This window comes from Neolamprologus multifasciatus, chromosome 17 (assembly GCF_963576455.1).
Source record: "Neolamprologus multifasciatus chromosome 17, fNeoMul1.2, whole genome shotgun sequence".
In the NCBI taxonomy this organism is placed as follows: domain Eukaryota; kingdom Metazoa; phylum Chordata; class Actinopteri; order Cichliformes; family Cichlidae; genus Neolamprologus; species Neolamprologus multifasciatus.
Window position 1 is genome coordinate 4,080,088 of NC_140455.1, and position 18,126 is coordinate 4,098,213.

The 18,126-nt window shown below is 42.0% G+C and overlaps 1 protein-coding gene across 6 annotated transcripts in view; it reads left to right on the top strand.

Moving 5' to 3' along the window:
- The first annotated feature begins 8,797 nt into the window (after window positions 1–8,797).
- Window positions 8,798–18,126, top strand: part of scube1 (signal peptide, CUB domain, EGF-like 1) — a 124,426-nt gene continuing 115,097 nt past the window's right edge. For 3 of the 6 annotated variants that reach the window (XM_085138952.1, XM_085138954.1, XM_085138957.1), the window contains exons 1-2: window positions 8,799–9,024; window positions 13,999–14,121. In XM_085138952.1, coding sequence (XP_084995078.1) covers window positions 8,937–9,024; window positions 13,999–14,121 — 211 coding nt within the window. In that variant the 5' untranslated portion in view covers window positions 8,799–8,936. Of the gene's footprint in view, window positions 9,025–13,998; window positions 14,122–18,126 lie in introns of all 6 variants that reach the window. The other 3 variants (XM_085138955.1, XM_085138956.1, XM_085138953.1) reach the window with 2 other exon arrangements.

The following is an 18,126-nucleotide window of genomic DNA, read 5'->3' on the forward strand; positions in this document are numbered from 1 at the left end:
TGTTCGTTTAATATGTTGGCATTATTACATTTGGCTCAATGCTTACCAGTGTTGGTCAAGTTACTTGAAAAAAGTAATCAGTAACTAATTACAATTACTTCCCCCAAAAAAGTAATCCCATTACTTTGTTGATTAATTATTTTCAAAAGTAATTAATTACTTAGTTACTTAGTTACTTTTTAAAAACACGATTTACAACCTGAATAGGTGATAAAGTGATAGATCTTTCAGCCCAATTCTACTTTTTCTACATAATCCATCATACAAAATGTAATCAGATGGAAAAGTCTCTTTTTAAAACTTGTTTTATTAGTTTTAATCTTTTAACTTTATGCATCAAGCAAAAATTTAATTATCTGCAACATTCTCTGACTGGAAGAAATTAGTTTAACATTTAAACTTATTTTCTGCACATTCCAGCTCATAAAATAAAATAGTTTTCGTGTTTACACTCAGTCTTTCAAATAGATGCAAGTAAAACACAGCAGAAAATAAATAAAGTCAAAGACTAGCGGTCCTGTTGCTCTATTTTCACCTGTAAAGCAGGAGTGGGGTAGGCGGAGGTTTACCCTGGTGCAGGTGTGCAGCGGTCAGTGGAAGAATCCACGAGTTTCTCTGTGAGTTTCCCATTACGTCGTAGCTACTCGGTGCTTGCTTCGAAGTTTGGGGGGGGGGGGGGGGGGGTTTCGCTGTAAAAAGAAGTTTTCTTGAAGAAGCTGTTGTCACGAACGTCGCACTCGCTTACGTCACTGTCATGAGACATTCTCGCAAAAAAATCACGGTTTTAGTAACGCAGTAACGCAGCGTTCCTACGGGCAAGTAACGGTAATCTAATTACAGTTTTTGCAATAGTAATCCCTTACTTTACTCGTTACTTGAAAAAAGTAATCAGATTACTGCCCATCTCTGATGCTTACATATATGTGTAAAAAGCAAATGTAGGAGCTGTGATAACTGTTTCAGATAAAATGAAGAGTAGACTGATATATGAAATATTCCTTTATTGGGTGAGAAAATCAGACCATGTCATAACTGCTTTAAGTCACACAGAATAGATATCAGAGCCTTAAACAGTCTGACTTCTGCTAAATAGGTCAAACTGGGCAGAAAGTCTACAAACACATAACATCCTTATAGAATATGATGTAACACTATAGATCAACTTACCTCAGAATATATAAAGCATATAAACAATTACAGCAATATGATGCAACAAACACAGCAGTGCTACTAATCCAAAATACTCAAAGCTTCATAGAACTGAAACAAACATTTATTTTTAGCTCCATTCTGCTGCTGATACATACTTTAGGTTTCTGAACATTAAACTTGTTGCTGCCTTTCATAGTGTGTAACTCGAAGGCCCTGAGTACTTTCTCCCACACTGAAAACACTGGAATGATAAAATTATTTGAACATTACCTAATGAGACTGATTCAGGACAGACAGTTATGTTAAACTTTTCTAGCAGTCCTTCACAAACAGGGAACAGTCTGTCTATTCTCTCCATCTGTCAGCTGCTGCTGGCTCTTCCTCCTCCTCTTCCTCACACACTGCTGAGTTTGTCCTGGTGGATCATCAGGGCTGCAAAGCCTCACAGATGATGTGCAGCAGTGGGTCCCTCAGTCTGTCCTCACTCTGGACACTTGCAGTCGTCACACATGGAAATCAAATGTGTGATAAGCTGCAGGATTCAAACACAAGTGTAACTTATAAACACATGTTCATACTTTTATTCCACAATCAGAGAGAAAGAAACAGAGAGAGAGAGCAGGACAGACAGACAGGTGACAGTCTCAGGTGTATACACTGCTACAAACAGGAGGATTTAGTGTTTGTGTTATTACGAGTGCTGAACAAGAAGAGTTCCAGATGGTACAGTGGACACATGTGTGACTCCTGTGATTAAAGCATCTTTCTTTCAGCTGAACGAGTGAACCGTCAGCTCGTTCAAACACACGTTAAAGTCCGTTTGGCTCGACACCACCGAACAGAGGCAGCAATATAACAGAGCTAACATTAACAGTGCAGTGAATCCTGCTTGTGCCGTGATATTCAGGACTGCAAACCGAGCAGCATCACTGACTTTCAGCTTGTTGTGTTTGTGGATATATGACTGACTTTAATTATCCACAAAATCATCAGATTCTCTGTAGGATTAAGGTCGACTATATATATATGTAAAGGCTTTAAAAGCAAGTTAGTACAAACATCACTTATGTTTGTAACTTTGCCGACATGTGGCCAACAGTCATGTTTTAATGTTCTTTGTTACTAAACACATGTAAAGGAAGCACTCAAAACGTGCGGCTATCCTAAATGGGCGTTCTTAAAGTCAGCAAAGAGGCACAGAAAAGAAGATCAAACACCAGCGAGGGAGGATAAGAAGGACAGGCGCAACAACATTGTCATCCCCTATGTAGCCGGTGTATCAGAGAAACTCAGGACGGTTTTCTCCAAGCATGACATCCCGGTGTACTTCAGACCCAGCAACACGCTCAGACAGAAACTGGTTCACCCGAAAGACAAAACGCCAAAACACAGACTTAACAATGTGGTGTATGCTGTACAGTGCAGCGAGGAATGCCCAGACCCAGTGGCGGTCCTAGCCTGTTTCGCGCCCTGGGCGAATATTCCCTCTGCCCCCCCCCCCCCCCCCGCTCCCACACACACACAGACAAAACATATTAAGGATTGTACATTAACATAAAACTGTTGTACACACACACACACACATGAAGGGAGAGAGAGTACGCAAACAGCTACCAAACAGCCGTCATAATCCGTCATACAATGAGAACAGGACAAATCAACAACTGACAATGACTAATTAATATTAAAATCTGTAACATAATGTATTGTTTGGAGTTTAGTCTGTTACTGTTACTATTTTTACCATTTTTTCTTGGAGCAACTGTAACTCACATTATTTCCTTAGGGATTAATAAAGTATTCTGATTCTGATTGTTTCAGGATGACCTGCCATTATCCAATCACACATCTGCTTACCTGTATCTTTCGTTTCTCCTCTTCTTTTCTCTTTTTTCTAAACTGAGCACCTGATGGCTTTGAACTTTTCTTGTCCATCTTCCATTGGTTTTAATTTTGCACAGTATGAACAGCCATCGCTCAATCACCACAACATGATCTAACACACCTACACCTTAGTTCACAGATTCGATTTGTCTAAGGTGTATTTCTGAGATACACAACCCAGGATTCAAATCATGAATCCATAATGGGCTTGGATTCACATCATTATAACTGAAATGTGCTCTATTTGGAAGCAGCCCCCCCCCTCCCCTTTCGACAGGTTGTGTGTGTGACTTTAAATCATCAAACTGTAAATTATAAATTTTAAATTGTTATTGATCCCTTTACCCCGAGTCCTAAAGTGTATATTTATTTTCTTACTCTTCTTATATATACTGTTTGTTTACTTCCACTGCTGTAACTGGAGCCTCGTCGTCTCGTCTCTCTATAAACTGGACTGTATGTAGCGGAGATGACAATAAAGTTTACTTTGACTTCAGCAGCAAGCAGGCGCACTGAGGGCTCTCGCTCACTGTGAACGTATAGAATTTCGATAAAACATTGGTGCAAATTATAAGTCTCTATTATAATGTCTGGTGTTTTTGTGTTTGTTGGTTGGTTATTAGATGCTGCTCCAGCCAGCCAGAGAATCCCCCGCCGCCCCGCCGTCTCCTCTCTGCGCCGCAAGTAGCAGGCGCACCTAGCAAACGAAGGGCGCCCTTACTCCCAGCAAATGGGCGATAGAAAACCGATCGTTGTCTATGCCATTCCCAATATGCGCTGGCTGACGTCGGGGCAGCATGAGTACGAGCATTTTTTTTTTTTTGCCGATGCCCGTGATGCCGCCCCCCACCACGATGCCGCCCCGGGCAACCGCCCGTGTCGCCCGTATCTAAAACCGCTACTGCCCAGACCTCTACATCGGAGAGACCAAACAGCCACTTCACAAGCACATGGCACAACATAGAAGAGCCACCTCCACAAGACAAGATTCAGCTGTCCATCTGCATCTAAAGGTCAAAGGTCACTCTTTCGAGGATGCCAATGTTCACATTTTGGACAGAGAGGACAGATGGTTTGAAAGAGGAGTGAAAGAAGCATCTATGTCCACTGTGAGCGACCACCTTTGAACAGAGGCGGTGGTTTACGACACCAACTGTCTGCCATCTATAATCCAGTTTTGAGATCCCTCCCCAGACGCCTTAAGGCCCACTCACATCCTGGGCCACCTGAGCTCAGGAAATCACATGATAAGGTGGGGCCAGGTTTCACAATGAGCTCACCTGAAACTCTGGCTGATTGGGACCCACACCCAGTTCCACACCTAGAGGATCATCAGGGGGTCGTTTTGTCCCTCTGTGGGGGGAAACTCCCACTAGGTTTAAATCTGGGACTCTCCACCATTTGACCTTAGAACTGAAGAAGCTTCTCGGATGAAGGTGAAACGTCTTCAAGCAACTTAAAGAAGTCCAGACGCTTTTTTTGCAAGCTCCTTAGACTTGTTATTAAACATTTGCACATGAATAAGTGACGTCATATTCAGTACTTACTTTTGACAGTTCACTCTTTGGCCGCTCCGCTTCCGCCACTTTTTATTCGGCAAACTAAACTAAGAAGTCTGGGATATGTTGGGCCACGAGGTCTACACCTACCTTAAAATTCAGGGAAATGAAGGAGGCATTCGAGGGCCGCATTTCGAGCAGCCTTTGAATTGGGACAGCCTTCGTCGCGTCGCTGTGATGTAATCGGCCTTAAAATGTGGCCTTTAAGGCTGCAGACCCTGAATTGGGATACAGCTTCTATAACCACTCGGGGCTCTGGGTATGGCGTTATTTTTGTGCCACTATTCTGAGCACATGTAAAAAAAATTGCAGGTGCAAGTGTTGCATTTTGAAGAGAAATTTATTCTGAGCAAAGAAAAGCTAAATTTGGTGTCCAGCAGAAAGAGAGGATCATCTTCCCGTAGCCGACTTTCATATAGAGGCTAAACAGACCAACATTGAACACATCACTAATACACCTGTAAGGCACACAGCAGCATTAAATAACTTTTTGAACTGATAAATGGTAAATGGTCTGCATTTGTAAAGCGCTTTACTAGTCCCTAAGGACCCCAAAGTGCTTTACATATTCAGTCATCCACACATTCACACACTGGTGATGGCAGCTACATTGTAGCCACAGCCACCCTGGGGCGCACTGACAGAGGCGAGGCTGCTGGACACTGGCGCAACAGGTGAAGCCTATATGTCTGACAAAAATAATTTCATTTTCACATATGTATGTTTACAGTGTTATGAACTGTAGTCCTTCTATCTGGATATATCTAACAAAAAGAGAAGCCAGGCCATATCTGACCCTTCATAACATGTGGAATATTTTGTCACAAGAAAGGAACCTCCTTCTCTCCCTGCATTTCTTTTCATTCAGCTTTTCCTCTCAGTCAAATGACTACATACTCAATTTCCCCCAAAGGTCTGTTTCCTAGTTTGCTACTCCTTAGCCTCTTGACATCAGGCCACTAGGTGTCCTCCTAATCCATGAAAGCTCCAAAGTCACGCCGGTTACAGTTCAGAAAGCATATCAATGTGCAAGGAATGAGAAACACTGTCATCCTAAAAGATTCAAATTACAGGTAATTTCCCAGACTGTAAACCTCGGGGAGATAAAGGAAAACACACCCACACCAGGGTTCATGGATGTAGGCATGTTGAGCAAGAGGGTGAGATGGAGGCAGGTGATCGGCTGAAAACAAAGGGAGCTGCCAAGAGAAGAAGAAGGAAAAGATTTATATTGCTGTTACTGTTTATTGTATGTTCTGGATATTTGTTTATGTAAACATCCATGCCAATAAAGCCCTTAAAAATAAAAATGAACGCATTAAACTTCACCACACCTTACACCAAGTTCTTGATCTGGTTTGTTCTGAAACCATGTGACCAGCAAACCACCAATCTGGTACCGACCAGCAATCAGAAAGTGCTTTAAGTGCACTCAGTTTGAATCCTCAGCGTGACGGTTTCTAGGAGGATGGAATTGTGTTTCCTGTCATCAGCCACTAGAGGGTGGATGGATTCAAAGATCTGGATCCAGGCAAGGATCACCAGGTCTTGGCTGTGTGTAAAAGATGTCTGAAAGATTAATGAGGAAGCTGCGTAAGCCTGCATTCTCGCTAAAAATCATTGCACACAAATAATTCAATAGTCTGGTGTGTGTGTGTGTGTGTGTGTGTGTGTGTGTGTGTGTGGGGGGGGGGGGGGGTTATATATAGCACGATGTTTAGTTTGTAAGAGTTTTGTTCATTAGAGGACTACAGCTCACTACCATGTGAGCATACAGTGCCCCTCGGTCTCAAAGCCAGCCTCTGCTCACGACGCTGTGATGGCACAGAGCAAACAATAGTGATTTTTAAAAATATCAGTAACCAGTGAGTGACTGTGTTCATCTTTTATATACAGTCTACAGTGGGGCAAAAAAGTATTTAGTCAGCCACCGATTGTGCAAGTTCCCCCACTTAAAATGATGACAGAGGTCAGTAATTTGCACCAGAGGTACACTTCAACTGTGAGAGACAGAATGTGAAAAAAAAATCCATGAATTCACATGGTAGGATTTGTAAAGAATTTATTCGTAAATCAGGGTGGAAAATAAGTATTTGGTCAATAACAAAAATACAACTCAATACTTTGTAACATAACCTTTGTTGGCAATAACAGAGGTCAAACGTTTACTATAGGTCTTTACCAGGTTTGCACACACAGTAGCTGGTATTTTGGCCCATTCCTCCATGCAGATCTTCTCAAGAGCAGTGATGTTTTGGGGCTGTCGCCGAGCAACACGGACTTTCAACTCCCGCCACAGATTTTCTATGGGGTTGAGGTCTGGAGACTGGCTAGGCCACTCCAGGACTTTCAAATGCTTCTTACGGAGCCACTCCTTTGTTGCCCGGGCGGTGTGTTTTGGACCATTGTCATGTTGGAAGACCCAGCCTCGTTTCATCTTCAAAGTTCTCACTGATGGAAGGAGGTTTTGGCTCAAAATCTCACGATACTTGGCCCCATTCATTCTGTCCTTAACACGGATCAGTCGTCCTGTCCCCTTGGCAGAAAAACAGCCCCATAGCATGATGTTTCCACCCCCATGCTTCACAGTAGGTATGGTGTTCTTGGGATGCAACTCAGTATTCTTCTTCCTCCAAACACGACGAGTTGAGTTTATACCAAAAAGTTCTACTTTGGTTTCATCTGACCACATGACATTCTCCCAATCCTCTGCTGTATCATCCATGTGCTCTCTGGCAAACTTCAGACGGGCCTGGACATGCACTGGCTTCAGCAGCGGAACACGTCTGGCACTGCGGGATTTGATTCCCTGCCGTTGTAGTGTGTTACTGATGGTGACCTTTGTTACTTTGGTCCCAGCTCTCTGCAGGTCATTCACCAGGTCCCCCCGTGTGGTTCTGGGATCTTTGCTCACCGTTCTCATGATCATTTTGACCCCACGGGATGAGATCTTGCGTGGAGCCCCAGATCGAGGGAGATTATCAGTGGTCTTGTATGTCTTCCATTTTCTGATGATTGCTCCCACAGTTGATTTTTTCACACCAAGCTGCTTGCCTATTGTAGATTCACTCTTCCCAGTCTGGTGCAGGTCTACAATTCTTTTCCTGGTGTCCTTCGAAAGCTCTTTGGTCTTGGCCATGGCGGAGTTTGGAGTCTGACTGGTTGAGGCTGTGGACAGGTGTCTTTTATACAGATGATGAGGTCAAACAGGTGCCATTCATACAGGTAACGAGTGGGGGACAGAAAAGCTTCTTACAGAAGACGTTACAGGTCTGTGAGAGCCAGGGATTTTCCTTGTTTGAGGTGACCAAATACTTATTTTCCACCCTGATTTACGAATAAATTCTTTACAAATCCTACCATGTGAATTCATGGATTTTTTTTTTCACATTCTGTCTCTCACAGTTGAAGTGTACCTCTGGTGCAAATTACTGACCTCTGTCATCATTTTAAGTGGGGGAACTTGCACAATCGGTGGCTGACTAAATACTTTTTTGCCCCACTGTATGTATCGGACCCAAGCAAGAAACGCAGTCTGACGTGCATTTTAAACAAAGATTTATGCTGCTTCCACTGAACCCAGTAACATTTGTACACATGTAAATAGATTGCTCTTACTCATAACCTCCTTTTTCTATGGAAACATCAGGATTGCTCAAAGGAAATCGCTGCATGCGCGCTGACAGGACTCTCTGTATCGAAAGCTTTTAGTGGCTCACAGCGCGTTTGACTTTTGCCATCGGTATTTGTTGTATGTCATGTGCGTGGGTTCTGATCAAAAAGTACCTTTCCCTCTGCACAGCCTCATGCTATATCCACACTAATGCCTTACTGTTTTACTGTTTTAGTCGTATAAAGAGATCTGGAGAGGTTACTATACAAGTGATTCCACACAGGAAAACTTAAATAAATACTTCAAAATAAAAAACCAGCTCCTGGAATGTCTTGGGGGTCTTTTTGGTCATTTTTCACAATGATGTTTTTATCGGAGAGCTTTGAGCTTGAAAAGAGCCCGAGTACCTCCATCACGCTGTCGTAGCCACTCTGTAGTCGCCCACTCTCTCTCTCTCTCTCTCTCTCTCTCTCTCTCTCGTTCTTACCGGCATACACCGGCCAATCAGAAAGCTAGGATCCCCACCACCACCCCTCCCCGTCTCTCTCTCTCCCCCCCCCCTCTCTTCTCTTGCACTGCCAGTCCACTGAAAGCGGTCCTCCTCCTCTCCTGTCACACACACACACACACACACACACACACACACACACACACACACACACACACACCACTCAGTCCAGTCCAAACCCCCAGAAAAGCCGTGCTGAATCCTCACACCGTCTGTCAGCATGGGGAGCGCTTGTTTTTCTCGGGACTTTTGTTTGTTCATCCTCCTCATAAATACTTGCGGGGTGATGGGGAATGCCGGACCGGCAGGTAAGCGCTCCCCTTTCCTCTCTGTCTTGCTTTGTTGTCAACCATTAGTACTTTTGTGGTGGCTTCTGTCTTGCCGGCTCCGATGAGGAAATGATGAGTGAAAACCTACTTGGAATATTGTCGCTGGAGACTTTAAAACAATCTTTCAAATATCCCGACGTCTTTAAACTTACCTTTTAATTACAATCGCATTGTGTATTAACACAGCAATGACATTACATGGCACTTGTTTTCATGTGATATAACAGCGCTGCGTTGATGCAAAAACTACACTTTTTGCGCACTATTTTCGCTCCGTGTGAATTTAACTTGGGCGTTTCATAAAAGCATACTTGATCTATTAAGCTAAGTGACACCACTTTGGCAGGACCTCTGCTTTACATCACCGTTTTCCCTCTGTGCGGCATTTGTGACGCGCAATTGCGTTTAGTGGTCTCCCAGACTTCACCGGAACTTCTGTTTCCTGCGCGCAAAGGTCAGTTTCAGTCGGAAACCACAGCTTGATCTATGGTCGGGGCTCTCGTTTGCTTTGATTTGGAGTGAGAGCGCTGCCTGTTTTCAGGATTTCACTGAGGGGGTGAGACGGCGCAAGTCATTTACCGAAACGTAGCATCTCGGCTTTGGTGTCCTTTCCAGAGCTGGAGGAGGGGACGAGGAGGAAGGTGTGTGCGTGTGCGTGTGTGTGTGTGTAAATGTGGGGTGAGGAGGGCTGGTGAAGGTGACAGGAGGACCTTCAGAAGTCCCAGGAGGAACAGGCAGGCAGCAGGCGCCAATAACGAGCCTGTAGCAGCAGCAGCAGGAGCACATTGTTAAGACTCTCACCTCTGGGAACAGGGTGAGGTTACTGAGACAGCGAACCACGATGCAGGCAGCGCAGACACACTCCTAAAATGCCCCCCTCCAATGATCTAGCTGAAACCCTCAGACCCCTTTTTAGTTTTCTCTTTCTCACTTCTACACAAATTAGGTCCAAACTTTTTTTTCTTTTCATTGGGAAATTATTTATTGGAAAATCCCTTTTAAGGTGCATTCATCGCCTGTAGCTAGCCTCCACCTTGGCCTTTTGTATTGTGGTGGACGCGGAGGACGAGGAAAGCAGCTCTGTGGTGATGGTGAAGGATCTGACAGTAGATCCAACAAATCTCTCTGTTTGTGAGTCCCCCCTTGTGTGAATGTGTGTGTTTATTCCCTCTGTAATAAGCTGGCCCTTTGCCCTTGGATTGAGGCCCAGATGTGACCAGCTCCTCTATCAATAACTTGATCAATTGAAGAGCTGTTAAGCCCTTTGCTCTCTGCATGTCATCTGCAGCTGCACCATGACGGGAGAGCTCTCCTTCACTGTCACACTCTCAAGCAAAACAAAAGGTAAAATGAACGATTTAAAACAGCAAAAGAGCCAAATTAGTCACATTAAAGCTGAATAAGGCAGCACGCATCATTGGGTTGAACCTGAAGCTTTACAAGCTTTTCTCTCACACTTTGATCCATCGAACAGACGAGTCTGGGTTATAATATCTCAAACTGTTTTCACTTTTCTTATTGTCTAACAAAAGTGTGTCTAATAACACAAATGATGACATGATGGACGAGTAATTACACGTCTTTCATTTGCTTTTATTAATTTGATGGTTCTCACAATATTTTCTCGAGTTCGTGGGTACTTGACCTTTATACAACACAAGCTGTGACAGAACAGAGCCTGAGTACAGTTACCCGGGTTTTTAAGTAGAAGTTTGAGTTACATATGTCCTCAACATTGGTCGGGGCATCTGATTAGGATGCCTGCTGGAGTTTAAGGTGAGCTGTTGGTGAGGAGACCTTGGAGCAGACACAGGAGAGATTATGTCTCCTGGTTGTCTTGGAAACACCTCAGTAAATGGTAAATGGACTGGTACTTATATATATATATATATATATATATATATATATATATATATATATTCACTGGTTCCTGAACTCATACAACAAATGACGTTTCCTCTCATGCTGAGCAGGATTACCATTGCAACAACACATCAGGGTAAAACCCCATCCTGGAAGTCACGAGACAGTATTCCCCTAGAACAGTTCACTGAGCTCGTAGCTCCTCTGCACAGACAATCTGGGCCCAGATAAACCAAAGCAATCTTAGTGAGTAGATACACGCAGTTAGATATGAAATATAAAAAACTAACAGCTGAATGAATCCTGACAGTAATGCATGAGTGAAAATAATGTCATCAAAGTGCTTTTCTACATAGAGAACTTTAACTTTTAATACTTTAATTCATTTTTTCATGATGAAACTTCCACATTGGTAAAATTATAAATGAAGGACTTTCACTGGTTGCAGTTTCAAGTTTTGTTGCTTAGACCAAGAACGGAAAGCATTCCTTAAATGAAGTTCACAGACTGTGTGGAAACGTGGAAGTTGAGTGCTGGAACATTGTTACACTGTTACAGGATTAAATCAGTGTGTTTCATCGGAGTTATCAGTGGGTGCTTGAACCTCAACCTGTTTCCACGCTTGGCCACTCTGTGTTCACGTGAAGTAGCTAGTTTCACTCATCAATTCTCTTATTGTTCATATTCAACAGCAGTCACTGCTCGTTTGAAAGAAGAATATGAAGAACCCAAATGTGTCAGTGGGAATATTAACATCAAACTGATGCTGCGTGTTCATTAACAACTGGTTTATATTTAAATAACTTAATTTATTTCTCCAATGATTTTATTATCTCTGGGCTCTCTGACATGTGCTCTGCTACATGTACTGCAGACAGTGCTGAGAACAATACAGTCAGAGCCCCCTGCTGGGCACACTTTGTAATTAAACAAGCCAAAGCATCCTTTTCTGAATCTCTCTTTTTTTTGCTCGTTTTCTCTTTTTTTTCTCTCAACAGGTGATCCGGGAGTTTTTTTTCTTTCTCTTTTTAAGCTTCCTTTCTCACTGTCCCTCTTCCCCTCTCTTTTTCTGTCTCCCTTTCCTGTCCCACAGCCATGTCTGTCCCGTCTGTAACAACTGAAAATAAAATAAATAACAACAATGGTCGATCAATTGGACCAATATGGCATGATGATGATCCATTTGATTGATCGATTGATTGGTAATTTATTTCAACATGTGAACAATATACAAGTACATTTAGAAAAGAACATAAGAGAGAAAAAAATACTATACATGTTGAAAGGGAAGAAGTAAACACTTATTTAATCCCACCCCTTTGCCATAAATGATCAGTTAATATTTAGTTGCTTCCTTACTGATATAATTTGTAATAAAAACAGTGAACAGATTTCTGATATACTATATCCTATAATATCACATCATGAGGTTTTTTTTTTAAATAGAGACATTCACTTAATTTAAATATTTTCCTTTTCTTTATAGTTCGAGGAGATCATATTTTTAAACTCTTATTGAACAGTTTTATGTTTGGACGTTGCTTTAACTCCATATTCAGACTGTTCCACAGTTTCACTCCATGAACAGAAACATTTTCTTGTAGTACGTACCTTCATTGTTTTGAAGTTACAAAAACCCTTAAATTATAACTTCCTTCTTTCAAAAGAAACATACTCTGAATATTTCCTGGCAGTTCTTTATTTTTTGCTTTGAATAGAATTTGTGCTGTTTGGAATTTCACTAGATCGACTGTAAAAATAGTGAGTTTGTACGTTCCTGTAACCTGAACTGTGGATGATTCGAACTGCTTTTTTTTGAAGTGGATGTAATGTGGTTTTATAGTTGTTGCCCCAGACCTCTGCACAATAGCTTAAGTATGGTGAAACCAGTGAACAGTAGAGAATATGAAGTGATGTTCTGTCGAATACCTGTTTTGCCTTGTTTAGTGTTGCAATGCTACATGATACTATTGAATGAATATATCTTATGTGAGCTCTCAGTTAAGTTTTTCATCTGTTATTACCCCCAGAAATTTATTTTCACTGACTCTTTCAATATCAACACCATTTATTTGAATCTTTGCATTTGTATTTAATTTCATATATCCTCCAATAAATTCTGCAGATCATCACCAGAGCAGAAGATGTTTGTATCGTCAGCAAAGAGAAACATTTTTAATGCTTTGGACACTTTACAGAGTCGTTAATGTACAAGTTGAAGAATTTTGGACCCAAAACTGACCCTTGGGGTACACCACAAGCAATGTCCATACGTAAGGAGCAACCACCATTTATTTTCACAAACTGCTTCCTGTCACTTAAATAACTCCGGACCCAATCTAAAGCGACCCCTCTGACACCATAATGTTCCAGTTTTCTTATTAATATATCAGGATCTATAGCGTCAAATGCCTTTGTCAAGTCTCTGAATAACCCAGACACATATTGCTTTTTGTCTGTGGTATTTGTGATGTATTCTATTGAATCTAATAGATGATGTTGATCTGCTTGATCTGAACCCGTACTGACTCTCAGTGAGTCGTTTATGTTTATATATAAATTTTTCCAGTCAGTTTTTAAACAGTTTTTCAAGAACTTTTGAGAATTGAGGCAGTAAAGAGACCGGCCTGTAGTTTGTGAAATGGTGTTTGTTTCCAGATTTGTATAGAATAACTTTTGCTATTTTCATTCTGTCTGGAAATCGACCAGTTTGAAATGATAAATTACAGATGTATGTAAACGGTTTCATAACAGCCTCAATGACTCTTTTAACCACTATCACATCAATATCATGATGATGATTGATAAAGTAAATCTGTCGGGTATCTTAGTTGTCCTTCAGACAACAATTCTGACGGCTAAAGAACCAAACGGGACAAACAAACAAACAAACAAACAAACAAACAAACAAACAAACAAACAAACAAACAAACAAAGGAAATACAAAAACCTTCTGTAATTGTTAAGTTAGCTCACATGTGTAAAGTGATGACATCACAACAATATGTCAGTTATCACATGCAACACCGTGGAGTTCATTGATCGAGGGACTCGCGTCTAATTAGGCGTTGATGTTTTGTGTTTGTGCAGATGTAGACGAGTGCGCAGAGGACTCAGATGACTGCCACATCGACGCCCTCTGCCAGAACACAGCCAAATCCTACAACTGCATCTGCAAGCCTGGATACAAGGGAGATGGAAAACAGTGCGAGGGTGAGTGCTACGTTTCCTTCGGTTCATCCCAGTGAAAGCACAATCTGGGATTTACACAGGAATGTACCAGTTGTTATAGAATATGAACGCAAAGCACATCTTCATGTTACTTCTGTTTGAGAGTGAGATCACATCCAGAAGCAAACAGCTTTAAGTCCTTAGTGTGCTTTAAACAAAATGCTTGGCAGATCGAGCAATAGCTTGAAACAACCTCTTCATGGAGACGTTGATAGTGTTGGATCACAACCTAAAAACAAACTTTTCTAGCAGTAACACGTCTTTGAAGGAAGAGTAAAACACTTGGTTTGAATAATGGCCGCTATTTGATATCTAAAAGGTGTGGGGGTGGTGGTGCATGGTGGTTTCTAATATGAGCATCTGACAGGCGGTGCTAATTGAACTATGACTCTTATACAAAGGTGTACAATGCAGCCAGTCTGGTGTTTCTCACACAGAGACTCACTTTCAATTCAATTCAATTCAATTCAATTTTATTTATATAGCGCCAAATCACAACAAAAGTCGCCTCAAGGCGCTTCATAGATACAGAGAAAAACCCAACAATCACATGACCCCCTATAAGCAGCACTTTGGTGACAGTGGGAAGGAAAAACTCCATTTTAACAGGAAGAAACCTCCAGCAGAACCAGGCTCAGGGAGGGGCGGGGCCATCTGCTGTGATTGGTTGGGGTGAGAGAAGGAAGACAGGATAAAGACATGCTGTGGAAGAGAGACAGAGATTAATCACAAGCATGATTCAGTGCAGAGAGGTCTGTTAGCACATAGTGACTGAAGAAGAACCAATGCATCATGGGAATCCCCAGCAGCCTACATCTATTGCAGCATAACTAAGGGAGGATTCAGGGTCACCTGGTCCAGCCCTAACTATATGCTTTAGCAAAAAGGAAAGTTTGAAGCCTAATCTTGAAAGTAGAGATAGTGTCTGTCTCCTGAATCCAAACTGGAAGCTGGTTCCACTTGGGCAGGTTGTTAGGTTATTAACAGTTCTTCGAGCAAATTTGGTGATTCATTTTACTTTTTTGTTTTCAAGAATGACAATTTTCCATTTGATAATTTTATAACTTTATTTTTAAAGTCAGTTCCTGCTAACTGGGTAGCAGGTTTCCATTGTGAAAGTGTTTGAGGCTATTCCACTGATTTGTCAAAGACGTTTCCTTGCTGTAAGATGTATAACAACTCCATTGTCTTCTGCTTTGGAGATCTGCTGAGAGCAGAAGTGTCGCACTAACCTGCAGCAGGAGGGGAACAGGCTCATTCTACGCTGATCACAGAGGGACTATGGCAATGATGAAAGTATACAAACCTTTCTAATAGCACAGCAAATCTTTGAAAGTCTTTGAAAGAAGACTAAAATACTTGGTTGCTTCTGACTTTCTGATGGCTGTGTCAGAGTATACTCTCCTCACATGAAGGATAGGATGTTCATCATAATGATTGTGAATTTGCTTAGATGTGAATGCATGAACTGGGCCTCTGATGCAACCGCAGGATGGACAGCTGTTTCACAACCCCCACACCCTACACCCACAGGGTTCTCCTAATTAACAGAGAGAAAGCGGACTTATTGAGGGTGTCGGGGTGAGAAGGGGGCAGCACCCGGCTGTGCGCTCACACCTCCACTCCTGCCTGAAAGCACACCACAGCTGGAGCCACAGCCGACTGCACAGATACACTTTCTCCATCTCTCACCCTCTGTTAGGTCTAGGCTGTCACACATTTATTTAAACGTGCTCACACGACCACTGTGATCATCTAATCTTTCCCACACTGGTTTAATTTAAGCCAAGTATATTTATATTTCCTGTTTTATTGCCTCAGATCTGGTTATAATAAATGACATTTTCAGCTGACTATGAAATAGTCATCAGTCCCAACAGCAATGATAATTCACCAATCAGAACTAGAGTCTAGGAACATGACAGGATCGCTGTGGCTGATCTGTAACTCACTGAGTTAGCCACTTTAACTAGATTATGTAAACCAGGTCTAATCAGCTTGTTTTCATTCAGGTCCTCAGTGTCACTGGTAATAGTTGTTCTTGGACCTGACAATAGTGTGGACATTTTTCATGGGTTTTCAATAGGCAGTTATTCTGTAACATCGGTCCTGTCTTTGTGTTTTCAGTTTTCTTTTCTTTTTTAACTTCTCTTGTTAGACGCCTGCTAGCTCTGTTCGCTACTAGCTAGCTAACATTATGTGAAATTCCATTGAGAAGTGACTGACTGAAAAAATAATGCATCCAAGGAATGCTGTGGAAAAACCCTCTAATCTCTAGTTGGAGAAACTCTTTGTCTTTATGGCTTTGTGGGGTTTTTCAAACTTCAAATAGAAACTTTAATATTTAGTTCAAATCCAACAGTTCCCAGACAGGATGTGATGCAGTACATATAGAGGAGAATTATTATTCAATTCAATTCAATTTTATTTATATAGCGCCAAATCACAACAAAAGTCGCCTCAAGGCGCTTCATAGATACAGAGAAAAACCCAACAATCATATGACCCCCTATGAGCAGCACTTTGGCAACAGTGGGAAGGAAAAACTCCCTTTTAACAGGAAGAAACCTCCAGCAGAACCAGGCTCAGGGAGGGGCGGGGCCATCTGCTGTGATTAGTTGATGGTGAGAGAAGGAAGACAGGATAAAGACATGCTGTGGAAGAGAGACAGAGGTTAATAACAGATATGATTCAATGCAGAGAGGTCTGTTAACACATAGTGAGTGAGAAAGGTGACTGGAAAGGAAAAACTCAATGCATCATGGGAATCCCCCGTGTGGATTAATAATAATCTTGTGGATTATTATTAATCCACAAGAGCTAGCTTAACTTTTTAAAATAAAATGCTACAACATCTACTGTCAGTAGAACATCTTCCACTTTTTGCAGTGAGTTTAAAGCACAACAACAACAACTTCCCGTTTGGTCTTTCCATGAACTCTTTCTCTACTATCAGCATGTGCTCTTATCTCACAATGATGTCATTTTTGGATGAACTGACCCTTTAGACATGCATAATTACTGCCTGTGCACACTGATGTCTCAGAATACACGCGGATCTGTCTCTGTTTCTGTTTGCACAGACAGGGTGATTTATTACACTTGACACTCAGTCGTTCTAAACGATGTGTGCTGAATGACAACAACTTCTCTCTCTCCTCTGAGAGGAGACGGCAGGAGGGTCCAGACTTTTCAAGGTTATTATTTCCCTCCATAATGTTGCTGTCTGAGCAGATCTGTCCCATCAGCCACTTTTTATTCCATCACTTTGCACAGATGCCTTTGCATCAGTGTGAGCATGTTTGTGACGTGCACTATGGATGGACCTTGGATGTCAGCTGGGACATCACTGCGTACGTGTCATGCACTGTCCTCCCTCATGACTGTACATTCAGGTCTTTTAAACTCTTCACTGGCAATGAAGCAACAGCTCATGACAGAGACGCCAAATGAAGACAGATGGTGGATGGGAGTTGACCCTTGACCCTGGTGATTAGATATGGTCGCTGTAATTGGCCGGCTGTGTTTTCCATCAACAGGCATTACAGCCCACTTTGCTGGCCAGCACCATTAGTGGCTCTGCTATTCCTGGAAGCACCTGGAAGCAGCAGAGTCTCTGTGCTTGCTCTCCTCTAAGGTCATCTCTGTGTCTTTATTATCAGCATCACTCCATATCAGCGAATGATCACTCAGCAGTGTAGTGAAACATCATGAAAAACTGTGTCAAATGAAGTGCTTCTAAGAGACATTTTACTCCCCATTTCTTACAAGTGCATTGACCGAGAAATGTATGATAGTCCAGACTGCTGCTCTCATTTGTCATCTTTCCCAGGTCCAGAGCACCTGTGTTTCAGAGACCTCCAGATGCACTCTTCATGCTTTGTAAATAGACACGTCTTAAGAACTAAATATATTGTGGCCTGTACTGAAAGTAAGGGCAGCATCGCCCTTACTTTCAGTAGAAGCACTGGCACAAAAGACAGTTAT